The sequence below is a fragment of the Engystomops pustulosus genome, chromosome 8 (assembly GCF_040894005.1).
Source record: "Engystomops pustulosus chromosome 8, aEngPut4.maternal, whole genome shotgun sequence".
Taxonomy (NCBI): domain Eukaryota; kingdom Metazoa; phylum Chordata; class Amphibia; order Anura; family Leptodactylidae; genus Engystomops; species Engystomops pustulosus.
In genome coordinates, this window is record NC_092418.1 from 87,850,974 (window position 1) to 87,864,752 (window position 13,779).

General features: G+C 41.8%; 1 protein-coding gene across 1 annotated transcript in view; it reads right to left on the reverse strand.

Moving 5' to 3' along the window:
- The window catches only part of AGPS (alkylglycerone phosphate synthase), a 139,119-nt gene that overhangs the window by 64,610 nt on the left and 60,730 nt on the right, over window positions 1-13,779 (reverse strand). Inside the window, exon 11 of the mRNA XM_072121633.1 lies at window positions 7,727-7,854. Within this exon, the coding sequence (XP_071977734.1) occupies window positions 7,727-7,854 (128 nt within the window). The remainder of the gene's footprint in view (window positions 1-7,726; window positions 7,855-13,779) is intronic.

Here is a 13,779-nt window from a genome sequence, read left to right on the forward strand (position 1 = left end):
ATAAGACAGATGTGTGGTGAACTGACAGAGAAGAATGACTGGGAAGGCCCAAGGCATTACTGTGTATGGTGCGATTCCTCAACTATCAGTCAGGGGAAGGCAGATGGCCTGGCGTGTAATTGATTTATTTCGCCATCCATTGATATGCCAAATTTACGGATTAGAATTTGATCAGTGCTGTGCTTTGTAATGGCCAATAAACAGAAGGTTACATCAAACTTACTGATCGCCGTGTCCTTTTCAGCAATCGTTTTAACACCATTAAGACAGACATTTAAGGGTCTTCAAAACTACATTTATGCGATAGCCACCAGACTGCAGCATATTCGATATTCCTTAAGAGTCAATGCATGAATTTTCCATCATCTGTCTACCTCTTTCAGACCAGAAATCCCTGAATTAAAACAATCCAAAAACCATGAATGAAAAAGCTATTGCATTGTATGACGACAGAGCAAGTGCCACCTTGAGACATGATGCCTGGGGTACATTTATCACAGCTTCTGGACTTGGTTCAGAAAGGGTACATACAGGCAGTCCCCGGAGGTTTGGTCTTAAGTTGAATTTGTATGTATGTAAGTCGAAACTGTATATTTTATAATTGTAGATCCAGACTAAACTCCAATTGTCACTGGGGCCAAATTTTTTTTTTAACATTTTTTGCTGTAATGGGACCAAGGATTATCAATAAAGCTTCATTACAGAGACCTTACAGCTCATCATTACAGTCTGGGACTATAGTAAAGCATTCAGAAAGCTTCACCAGAGGTCAGAGGGGTCTGTCTGTAACTATGGGTTGTCTGTAAGTCGGGTGTCCTTAAGTAGGGGACCGCCTGTATTATGTTTTCATAAAAATTGCAAAGAATACGCCACTACCATGCTGAGGTCTGTTACAGTAACAAAGGATCGGGCACGTTGAAGTAGAACATTCAACATTTTACATAGGTGCCCAATCCCAATATTATATAAAGGTTTGGTCAATATCTCTTCAAAAGAGAATTTCCAAAAATTAATAACTTTTCATTTATTAACAAATTTCTTAACAAGTATCATGGTCTCATAGACCCCCACCAATCACAATAGTGTTAGTGTCCTCTGAATGAAGTGGTGGCCACACGTGGAGTGTTGGTCTGGCCCAACAGAGAAATAATTCTCCAGGGCCCCAGGCTCTCTTCCGTTACTGGAACCTAAAGGTCCAATAGAAGATGACCTGATATGGAGACTACTAGGGTTTTTATCCTAGGGGGCTGGTGGATGGTTGTCTTTAGAATAATTTTATCTGATGGGCTCAGGAACCTAGTCAGACGTGTTCTGTGTTCTATTCACTGAGCTGAACTGCTTAGTTTGGTCCAATGATTCTAGATTTGGTCTGGTAAATCCCAAAATGGGACAGAGCAAGTTATTCACCTTGTCTCCACTCTCTGTGCACAAGTGCTACGCTGCCCGGCCGGATGCTGGCAGTGAGGGGCTGGTGGTACATAACTCCATAGTGAGTTGTATACCTTCTTACAGGCTAGCAATTGTCTGTGCAGCATGACACGTGCCCACTATTTGAAAGAGGTGATTAGGTAATTCGCCTTCGTGTGCACGATGGAGGGAGAGAGCTCACCGCACATGTGCAGGAATTGCTAGTTGTGAGGGGATGTCAGCAGCGGGAGGAAGCATGAGCAACCCTATGGGAGGGGAAGGGAGGGCCTGGAGCGTGTAAGAAGGGAAGAGTGATACAGGAGCAGACGGCCATTTAGTTTTGAAATACAAACCTGGATTAAAAGTTAATTTTTCTGTCTTTGCTACTTACTACAAAGGTGTGATCACACAAGTCTCCGTGGCCTCTAACTAGTACTGTCTGCAGTTTATTAATGTCAAAAGTGACTATGTAGAGCACACACACAATGAACATTTGGCAAAAATTACATGTCTGGCAAAAAATTAAAAAAAGGTTAACCCCCTTCAAAATGATGTTCTGCAGCAGCTGCTATTTTATAAGAGGTTCCATGTATGAGCAGAGAAATCAATGTAAAGAACCAACCTTTCTGTGGATGACATCATACATATATCTCAACATTAATAAACTTTATTCTCCTTTACGGAGACAAAATGAAGATCATAAGGCTGCAAAGCAAATTAGTAAAAAAAAAACCTTCAAAGTTAACGGTTTTCTTTTTCTTCTCTGCAATAAATCCAAACCAAGCCCTTGATTTATTGGCCCGGTCCATGTTTCTCTTTCACGCTTTCATAATAACCCTATTTTTAAAGATAAAGTAAAATATGCTTTGAACGTTCGCAGACGCAGTTTGGCTCCGGTATTTATGTCACTAGCTACCAAAGAAAACAGGACTGTTTTTAGAGCTCCCAAGTAGAAATGGGAGTAAAGTAAAGACTAAAAATATACTACAGGAAACAAAAGCTCAATGTGTGTATTGGATCCAATACTCCTCTATTACAAATCCTATAGTCCACTTCCCATAGGCCGCTCTGCAGAATAGACAAAGCAGGGTATACAAGTTTATATGACCTCTCAGTTACTTCCCAGAAAGATCTGTCATGGGAAAGTTTTCTGTTTAGATTGTGAGAAACGAAGAAAGAAATTCCGATCATATGTAGCTCCATAACATAAATGGGGATGAACGTCTTGGAAGTCTTTTCACATATAAATAGAATGTATTGAGAAATAAACTATAATCAAAATATCACGCATCTTTGCTGTATAATTCTGCTGCTTGAAAAGTTTTCCTTTATGTATCTAAACTCCCTCATGTGATACAACCTCTTAAAAGAAAGGTTATTAAAAACCAGACCTGCACCAATCATCTGATAGCAAACAATCTCCATATAAGCTGGTTTGTCAAATGTGAACTTCTGATTTTTACATTCAATAGTAGCTACCAGCATAGTGTATACAAGTTGGTTTATTGCTATTTTGTTCTCTAGGTTTACACACTATATATATACTCTAGTACAAGCCGACCCGAGTATAAGCCGAGGTTACTAAATTTTAACACAAAAAACTGGGAAAAAGACAAGTATAAGCCTAAGGTGGGAAATACATTGGTCATAGCCTCAAGTTTAAGCGGAGTTAAGTTTTTTCTTTCAATGAACAATAGATAGTTGTGGACACTAGACTGAGTCCATAAATCAATAAATATTTATTTATTTATTTATTTAGTCCCAGTGAGGCCCAAGGCCTTTTTTGTAAAAAGTTTTTTCTTTCAGCGCAATTTTTTGGCTAAAAACTCGAGTTTATACGGTATATACTAATGGCCAAAAAAATGTACAGAAAAAAAAAAAAAAAACGTGCTACAGTTGGAGAGCTAATGAATACAATGGACTCACAGTTATGAGTCTGGTTGTTGCCATGCTCTCCCAACTATTACAGAGGTAAGCGAGAGGCTGCTGTGGATATCTGCACACACAACTACCAGTCAGTCCCCACAGATAGGGATTGGGATGAAGGCTTCCACCATAAATACTCTAGACTTATGACTAGCACATGACAATCGTCTAGTGCTCCAATTAGTTAAAAAAAGAAAAAATACTAATTCTTGTGCCATGATTATGACACAATAAAAGTGGCGTCACAATTGACACCGTAAAGTGGTTGTACCAAGCTTTAAACTTATCACCTAATATAAGTGAGAAGAGTCTGATCAGGACTGGAACCCCAAATGACCACATCATTGGGAGTCCACCATTATGAGAATAGTAGTGGTTGAGTAAGTGGGCCATTACCTTGTTCAAGGGGGCTTCCAAGGCTACTGCAGTCACCTACCTACCTCTGTGGATAGCTAATCACTTTAAAACAATTGTGAGCAAGTCAATTCTCTCTGTACAGTTTATGTAAGGAGAGGGTTAAAAATCAGAGCTACTACTGGAGTATAGCAGCTGCTTATGTAGAAGGCAGCAGGAGGCCTCACCCGCTGCTGGTCACACAGTGTTATATGGCTGACATGACTTTGTGAACAGGTCAACGCTGGTGACAATTTTACAACTGTTCCCAAGTTGGTTTGGTGTCTGTACTGCACTCTGAGGGCTTTAAATTCACCTCGGACAAACTCATAAATCCACTTGTTATTGGCCGCGCCGCGAGGAAGCCAAGTTAGGAAGCCTTCCAGTGACTTTATTTACTCACTCGAGCTGCACCTCTCCTTAAATTAATTTAGTACCTGCCTACTTCTGTTTTATCCCCCGAATCCACAGATCAGCGCTCTCACCTCTCTAAACACTCCACTTAATTAATGTTCTGTTACCAACACTTTTTTTTTCCCCTCTATAAATTATCTCTTTGTCATAAAGTGTGAAGGCTGCAGATAATTCTCAGCGGTAGAAGGGGCACAATACACGACATACATTACACGGTGCAGATAGCGCTAGGAGTTTATGTAAATAGCTGTAAACCACTATTTCACCGATGACCAGAGGCTTCAAAATAGTAAATTTCTGTGTGTAGTGTATTAGTGTATTTTTGACCTGTTGTCTTCATGCTAGCACACAGACATAAAAACATATACATGGGGGAGATTTATCATAAATTTCTGAGGCAAAACTATGCTATTTGCCCATGGAAACCAATCAGAGTTCTGCTTTAAATGTATAAACTGTTGTAGTAAAATGAAAGCTGAGCTCTGATTGGCAGCCATGGGGAACTAGAACAGTTCTGCTGTAAGGGACTTCTGATAAATCTCCTTCATAGGATCAACTTCTCTCAACTCTCATTGCACTAGGATTATATCGGCACTTCATACATAAAAGATTCAATTAAAGGGAACCTGTCAGCTCCCGGGTCACATATATAACCTTAGTTGGAGTTCCCTGAAATGTTTTTTTTAACTGTGGCCAACCCCTTTAAACAGAGGCGCCCAACCACCAGGACACATCTAAAGAGATGCACTGTATGCTGAATTTCAAAGAGGGTGTCACAGGAAGGAGAATTGTACTATAGCGGGCATTATATAGTATGGGGGCCACTGTATAGGTCCAAAGTGTAGTATTACTGGAATACAATGAGTTTTCCCATTCATATCAGTGTGGGCCAGTACCAGGGGATCCATCACACAGACAACTATAGGAATGTATATCTCCATGTCTGTATGTGAATACTTTTGGTGATAAATGTACCCTGGGGCAAAGCTGCAATACCCTACATGACCAGGTGAAAAAAAAGAGACCACACTGGCCTGTGCACCATCCCTCCATCAAGGGTGCAGAGAGCTTACCGATTTCATATTGTTGCCTATAGTTATGAAAAATTATTAAATTTACTTAAAAAAAATAATAATAATTTTGTTTGCATTATTATTTTGTTTTCCCATCTCTTTATATACATATAATGTATGAGACACCGTAAAAATCTCTCCCTATACTGTGCAGTACAATACAAGCACAATAGGTACATGTGAATGCTGTACCTCGGCTAGGTACTATAAAACCATACGAGTGATACCTGCCTTAAATCATCAACTGAGGTGTCGGAGAACATAAAAAAGCTGATACATTTGGTGACTAAAGTAGGTTATGGCTCCATTTAGAAGCAAAAGAAAACCAGGGCATGGCACGCGCAGAGTCTATAAAAGGCACAGCTTGCTTCTCTTTGGGCGCCAGATGTAATAAAAAAAAAAAAAGAAAAACAAAGTTTAGGGAACATGTGCCTAGTAACAGTTTAACCCAGGTGCTTCATGGGGATCAAATCAAAGACAGTGAAGATGATGTGAGGAGAATAAAACAAAATAGAGGGAGATATATCAGAAGTGTCTGAAAGCAGAACTGTGGCAACCAATCAGAGCTCAGCTTTAATTTTCCCGCAGTTGTTTATAAAATTAAAGCTGATCTCCGATTGGTTTCCAAGGGCAACTAGAACAGTGTTATCTCAGCCACTTCTAATAAATCTCCCCATATACAGGTGGTCCCCTACTTAAGAGCACCCGACTTACAGATGACCTATAGTTATAAACGGACCTCTGGTAATTGGTAATTTACTGTACTTTAGCCCCAGACTCCCATACAAAGCTTTAACAGTTATCCCAGGTGTCTGTAATGAAGCTTTATTATTATTCCTGGTTCTTATGACAACCCAACATTTTTAAAATCCAATTGTCACAGAGACCAAACAAAATTTGTCTGGAGTTACAGTTATAAAATATACAGTTTCGACTTACATACAAATTCAACTTAAGAACAAACCTACAGAACCCGGGGACTACCTGTATAGGTATGAATAACCAATATCTGGAGATAGGTACTATCACTTCAAAATGTTCTAGGAAACACTTAAAGTGAACCTGTCAGCAACGCACTATTTTACACTAATAACATGAGCCAAAAGCCCATAACATGACAAATGCAGATGTGCTTTTGTAATGTTTGTGGCATGTGGGCATCAGCTAATATCGTCATTATACCAATGTATCCGGCTCCCTGCCAAGGTCCCCCTGAAGTCCCGGGGGCTGGGATTCAAATTCAAACCACTGTCCCCTTCTCATCCTTTGGCGGTGCCCACACACTGAAAACCCCCATCCATGTGACATCACTGATAGGGGACCACTAGGAACCATAGGAGGGACGCCTGATTCTAAGTTGCCCCCCCTCTGTGACATCAGCTCACCACTGCATGCAATGCCGGCACTTGTGGGACATGAGCTGTATATTTCGGGCTCCCACTACTCACCGCGCAAGCTCCAGCAATGCTTGCAATGGTGAGCTAACGTCGCAGAGGGGCTGCAGCTAAGAATCAGGTGTCCATCCCATGGTTCCAAGTGGCCGCCCGTCCGTGACGTCACAAGGAGGGGGTTAATTAGCCTCCTTATCTGTCTGAAGTGGAAGGGACTCAGAATGCTTTTAAATAAACTGCTCACTACAGGAGAAAGTAGAAAGAAAATTACATCTGCCCTAATCTTTATATGACTATCCTTAAGACCTAATCTGACATTTAAAAAACTTTACAAAAGTAATATGTAAATTACCTGCAGAGGCTACTTGGGCATGGAGTAGCCCGTTTGGGCCGAGAGGCTACTCCACGCCCCAGCAGCCTCTGCAGGTAATTTAAATATGATTTTTATAAAAGGTCATTAAATGTTAGATTAGGTCTTAAAGGGTTTTCCCACAAAATTGAGCTTGGCAATCTCAGCGAGTTCCATTGAGATGAACGGGATAGTCCATAGACCATGCACGATGGCTGCTCCGGTCATAATAATTATTTTATTTATGGAAGGTCATGTGACCTGTATCTGTCCATGAACAATCACCCTGCCAGGACCTTATGATAGTATTCATGAATATAAAATCAAGGTCCTGGTAGGGCGATTGCTCAGGGACAGATACAGATCACATGACCCTCCATCTGTAGCCATTTCATGGACAGGAATCTCTGGTTGATGAGGTAAAAGACAGGAGGCTTCACTTTACATATCAAGAAAGTGGTGCAAAACTTTCAATAGATGTATATTGGTAAATACCTAATATGCTGACCCCCCCTTACACACACACACATTACATGTGGTAAAGAGGCCAACCCCTTTTGTTGATACAATTTTGTAAGCGACTACCAGGTACGGATCATAAAGGGTGCAAACCTATAAAGAATGGGTAGTAGTACTCTCTTTTTGTACAAAAAAAACTAAAAGCAGTTTATTCAGAAAACTCCACACAACACAATAAACCTAAAGCAAAACCACAGCATGGAAACCCATTCACAAAAGTCTCAGAGCTTATCAAAACCTCTTGGGGCACTCACCTGTCTTGCTACTTCTCTTAAGCAAGCCACACCTCGCTCAAAGTTTGGAAATACCACAGAACCATATTTCTGATATTCAGGGACAGGTCTGATTTTAATTGTGACTTCTGTAACCACCCCAAGAGTTCCTAGAAGAAAGAAAATATATTAAAAAAAAAAAAATACCACAAAAATAATATTACCAAATCATAAAAGTTTTCCAGTCCTTCAGAGCATCTTCAAAATGTAGGTGGTCACAATTGTTTCAACAAGTTTGGCTCTAATGACTTAATAACCCGACCCCTAGTTACAAACGGACCTCTGGTAAGTGGTAATTTACTGTACTTTAAGCCTTAGGCTACAATAAAGCACGGTAACAGTTATCAAAGGGGTCTTTAATTTAGCTTTATTGTTAATCCTGGTTCCTATGGCATCCGAAAATTTTAAAACTCAATTGTCACAGAGACAAAAAATTTTTTTGACTGGGTTACAATTATAAAATATACAGTTCCGACTTGCATAAAAAAATTCAACATAAGAACAAACCTACAGAAACCATACTTATCTCGTACATAACCCGGGGACTTCCTGCAGAGATGGAAGCAGACAGCGCCATCTATAGTCTATCGCTGTCTAGTTGGGTGCAGCCAAGCAAATGATTCCCTAAGTACAGAGCTGTCCGGTTGTGACCACAGAGGCACCTGGGTAGCACTACACAACCTTCTATTCTGTAGTGGTGACTTGACTTTTCAATGACATCATCTTTACTACTTTCTGCTCCTCTAAGAGATTTCATGCCACCTACGGAAGGCATCCCTCAACCAGAGTCTACAACAGCCAAGTTCAAGATGGCAGATAGAAGGATCGGATTCTATTCTTCCTAAAACCAGAGTTTACAAAATTGCTAGTCCATGCGCTCATCACTTCCTGCCTTGACGACTGCAACATTCTTCTCTGCAGTCGACCGGCTAACTCCCCAACACCCCTTCAATCTATCCTTAACTCTACTACTCTCCTAATCCATCTCCTCACTTCCCTCTTTCCCTGCTCTCCACTGCTTTTCCATTGTACAACAAATCCACTTTAAAATACTAACCGTGACTTACAAAGCTGTCCACAATCTGCCTCCTCCATAGTTCTCCGAACTAATCAGCCAATACTGTCCCACACAATCTCCATTCCTCACAGGACCTTCTGCTTCACTCTATTACCATTCACTCTTCTCACATGCTCTGGAACTCTCTACCAAAATGTGTTAGACTGTCCCCCACCTTCCAAACCATCAAACTTAACCTGTAAAACCAATCTACTTAGGATCTCCCAAAACACACAATTACCCCAAAGTTCTATACCCTCACCCAGTGTCCCCATCTACCCTCCAATATAGATGGTGGGTCTTCACAGTAAGGTTCTCTTTTCACTTTTTCCAGTTGCTTGTAGCATTTTTTTTATCTTTTGAACTTCAAATTGTTCTCGTCTTAATGTAATGTATGTGAACCCCAATTGTACAGCACTATGGAATAAATGGTGCTCTATAAATAATAGTAAAAGGAGGAATCTCTTCTAAAAAAAAAAAACAAGTTAATGGAATAGGTCACCTCTTCCATGGGTCATAACCCGGTAAAAACATTGCCTTATTCATGAGAGTTCAACTGACTTTATTCTAACTCCTCTAAGTGGGATCTTTCCTGTAAAATCAACTTTTATTCTTTCTTATGACTACATCAGACAAAGTCATGGAGGCGGGGGAGCTCAATTATCCAGTCAAGCTCCCTCTGCCTTCTGCTGGGGCCGTTCAGCCTCAGGCCACCGTCCCTCCCCTCCTACAGTCAGGCGCCATTTATTAATTATAGCGCATGCACAGTGCTTTCGGCACCGGCCTTGTTTGTCTCTGGGCAGCTTTACAGACACACTGCGCATGCGCCGGTACTATGCATAGCACAAAGAGCAAGCGGCTGGCAGGAGGTGGAGAAAGCTCGACTGGATAATGGAACCTCCTGCCACCTGGACTTATATCTGATGAGAATAAAAGTAAACATTCTACAGGAAAGATCCCATGGAGTGGAGCAAGAACAACGTAATATCGTCACATGTACACTAATGAATAAGGGACGGTTTTAGGTTAAAAAATTTAAGGGGAAAAATAGAAACGGCTTGAGAAAGCGCGATATAGAGCGAAAAGGCCCATTGCCTGGCCCCGCTCTTCCGTTGTACCGCACCTTGTCAAAATAAAGGAGCTCTTCACATCGGTGAGTGCCGCCTTGTTTTTCTTTTTGGTGTATTGGAAAAATAGAAAACCCTAAATATAAAATGAACTTCCTATGGGGTGATGGACTGACATTCCGTGTCTGTAGCAGTTCCCCTTTAAAATCATACACGATTATGAGTGAAAGCTCATCCTCTAGTCAGAAATTTTTCCTTTGGGCAACTCCACCCCATGGCATTTTGGGTCATTTTGGCCAGGGAGAAACATAATAACCGCTCTAACCGTCTTCTATAATACCTCCTGTAAATTTAACTTGGGGGAAATCGCTCACCGATCATCACGAGAGCCGTTATAAAGCGACAAATTAAAAATAATCACAACAACAGTCAACTTTATTGATTGCTGTGTGCAATTCATACCCGTCATTATTTTCCCTGGAAGAAGAGAATACAACAACTGCATTTCACAATGATCTATGTGCTGAAGAATGCAAATTCATGTGATATATACATCTACAAATGCATACAGTAAGAAGCAGACGGGGCTGGGAGCGCTCATCCTCACAACTCTAGCACCGAGTGAACTTTTTTTTTTTTTTATGCTGTGAAACGGAGGGGGTTAAAAGGTTATGGTGACATTATTAAATGTTATCCGCAAGGTCAATGGGCTATAAACGCCACCATAACAGTAAGGAGGATTTAAAAGGCTGTGAACATTATAACTATGCTTTAAGATATACAACTGATGTAATTGTATTATACCGCCATATAACTGTCAGCGCTATAAATCTACACGCTCTGCATTCTTCATAGAAGGGAAAAAAAGTTCAGACATAGAGATGCTTAGGCTTGTTGTTTTCCCCCCTTCTCTTAATTCATCACCTCAAATAGTTGTGCCAGATATTAATCAAAATTATTGCTATGACCCGATTTGTTCTCCTATGGGGAAAGACTGAAGAGAAGTAAAACTTGATAAAATAAATAATTTTGCACCTTTATGATTTATACGCGCTAAAGGAAATTTGTGTTATTTCTGAAAATTGGAAAAAGTAACTAAAATAGGAAGGAATTAACACTTTTAAGGTTAACATTTTTGCAAATTTTTCTTCTAATAAGAGGGGTTGGACAAAATGACAAGCTGATCGTTGAAGGTCCAACTCTTGGGACCACGAAAACAGGGGTCCCATTCTCAGTAATGTGTGGAGTAGCAGGTGGAGCACGTGTTCTGCCGCTCCTTTCAAAACTATAGGAGCGCCGGAAATTTGCAATATGGCAGTTAAGCTATCTCTTGCACTCTCATAGGCAGAGATTGGGAGTGCCAAAAATAGCCAAGGGTTTTGCATGGCAATTTCAGACACTCCCATTGAATGAAGCAGAAGGACAAATGATCTGCCCCCAGCAATCTGTAGAATGGGGGTTCAGCTCTAGTAGTTGGCGGGGGTTCCAGCGGCAGGATCGTCACCCTCATCTTGTGAGTAGGCAATAACATGAAAAATTGGAACAACCCCCTTAGAGTGATTTTCCAGCTTAAGGATTCTGAATAGGGATCAATAGTTTAGGTCTTCAATGTAACAATGCAAGGCAGACAGAGAATAAACACAGTGAACAGAGCTGGAATAAAAGACGAGAGCCGGCGACCACCTGGTGCCAATGCAGTGGGTCCTATTCCGGATTCCTCTACAGGTCGTCCCCTACTTAAGAACACCTGATTTACAGATGACCCCTAGGTACAAACGGACCTCTGGACTTTGGTAATTTACTGTACTTTAGCCCCAGGCTACAAAAAAAACAACTATAAAAGTTATCAAAGATGCCTGCAAATAAGATTTATTGTCAATCCTGATTCTTATGACAACCCAACATATTTAAAATCCAAAATTGTCAGAGACCAAAAATTTGGCTGGAGTTACAATTATAAAATATAAAAGTTCCGAATTGCACACAAATTCAATGTAGGTTCTGCAAGTTTGTTCTCATCTTGTACGTAACCCGGGGACGGCCTGTACCGTGGCTCAGTCACTCGCTACGGACATCAGTGCGGGGAGCAGTGACCCTCCCCACCCCTCCGCATATGTCCACTGGCCCAAACGGGCTACAAACAAGGCCTGTTAACCCCACCCGGCCATGTGCCTAAAATGTGCAAACCACAAAAAGAATTACAAAGCTTTCACTATAAAACCACAGGACACATTATATCCCATACATACAGTAGGTGGACACTAGACAGGCCATTTGCAGGGGACCAAAACCAATTTGTAAGAAGCCAGGAATAAAGTACAAATTAATATATACCGACATCAACATCTAATGCGGTACAACTGTTTACTCCATAGCATATTTCTGAAGCAAATATTATTTATATATATTATACACTCACAGGCCACTTTATTAGGTACACCTGTCCAACTGCTCGTTAACACTTAAAGGGTTTATCCGGGTTTAAAACATTTCTTATGGCTGGGCTGGGGAGGGCTATTTAAACACAATAAACATGTACTTACCTCCTCCGGTGCTGCCGATGTCCCGCGCCGCGGCCGGTCTTCTCTGTGCGCCGGTTTCATTACAAGTGCGCACAGAGAGCTTCCGGCCGGCCGGATGCTCCCATGCGACACCATCTCCCAGCGCTTACAACGCTGAGAGAAAGGGAGGGATGGGAGGAGCCGGCCACATCACGGACCAGAAGCTCCCTGTGCGCGGCTTCCGTGCCCCTGTAAACAAACAGGGGCACAGATCGAAGGGACCGTGGCGCGGGACACCAGCTGCGCCGGACGAGGTAAGTCCATGTTTATTATGTTTAACTAGCCCTACCCAGCCCAGCGTAATTTTTAAAACCCGGATAACCCCTTTAATTTCTAATCAGCCAACCACATGGCAGCAACTCAGAGCATTTAGGCATGTAGACATGGTCAGGACAATCTCCTGCAGTTCAAACCGAGCATCAGTATGCGGAAGAAAGGTGATTTGAGGCCTTTGAACGTGGTATGGTTGTTGGTGCCAGAAGGGCTGGTCTGAGTATTTCAGAAACTGCTGATCTACTGGGATTTTCACGCACAACCATCTCTAGGGTTTACAGAGAATGGTCCGAAAAAGAAAAAACATCCAGTGAGCGGCAGTTCTGTGGGCGGAAATGCCTTGTTGATGCCAGAGGAGAATGGGCAGACTTGTTCGAGCTGATAGAAAGGCAACAGTGACTCAAATCGCCACCCGTTACAACCAAGGTAGGCAGAAGAGCATCTCTGAACGCACAGTACGTAGAACTTTGAGGCAGATGGGCTACAGCAGCAGAAGACCACACCGGGTGCCACTCCTTTCAGCTAAGAACAGGAAACCGAGGCTACAATTTGCACAAGCTCATTGAAATTGGACAGTAGAAGATTGGAAAAACGTTGCCTGGTCTGATGAGTCTCGATTTCTGCTGCGACATTCGGATGGCAGGGTCAGAATTTGGCGTCAACAACATGAAAGCATGGATCCATCCTGCCTTGTATCAACGGTTCAGGCTGGTGGTGGTGGTGGTGTCATGGTGTGGGGAATATTTTCTTGGCACTCTTTGGGCCCCTTGGTACCAATTGAGCATTGTTGCAACGCCACAGCCTACCTGAGTATTGTTGCGGACCATGTCCATCCCTTTATGACCACAATGTACCCAACATCTGATGGCTACTTTCAGCAGGATAATGCGCCATGTCATAAAGCTGGAATCATCTCAGACTAGTTTCTTGAACATGACAATGAGTTCACTGTACTCAAGTGGCCTCCAGTGTCACCAGATCTCAATCCAATAGAGCATCTTTGGGATGTGGTGGAACGGGAGATTCGCATCATGGATGTGCAGCCGACAAATCTGCGGCAACTGTGTGATGCCATCA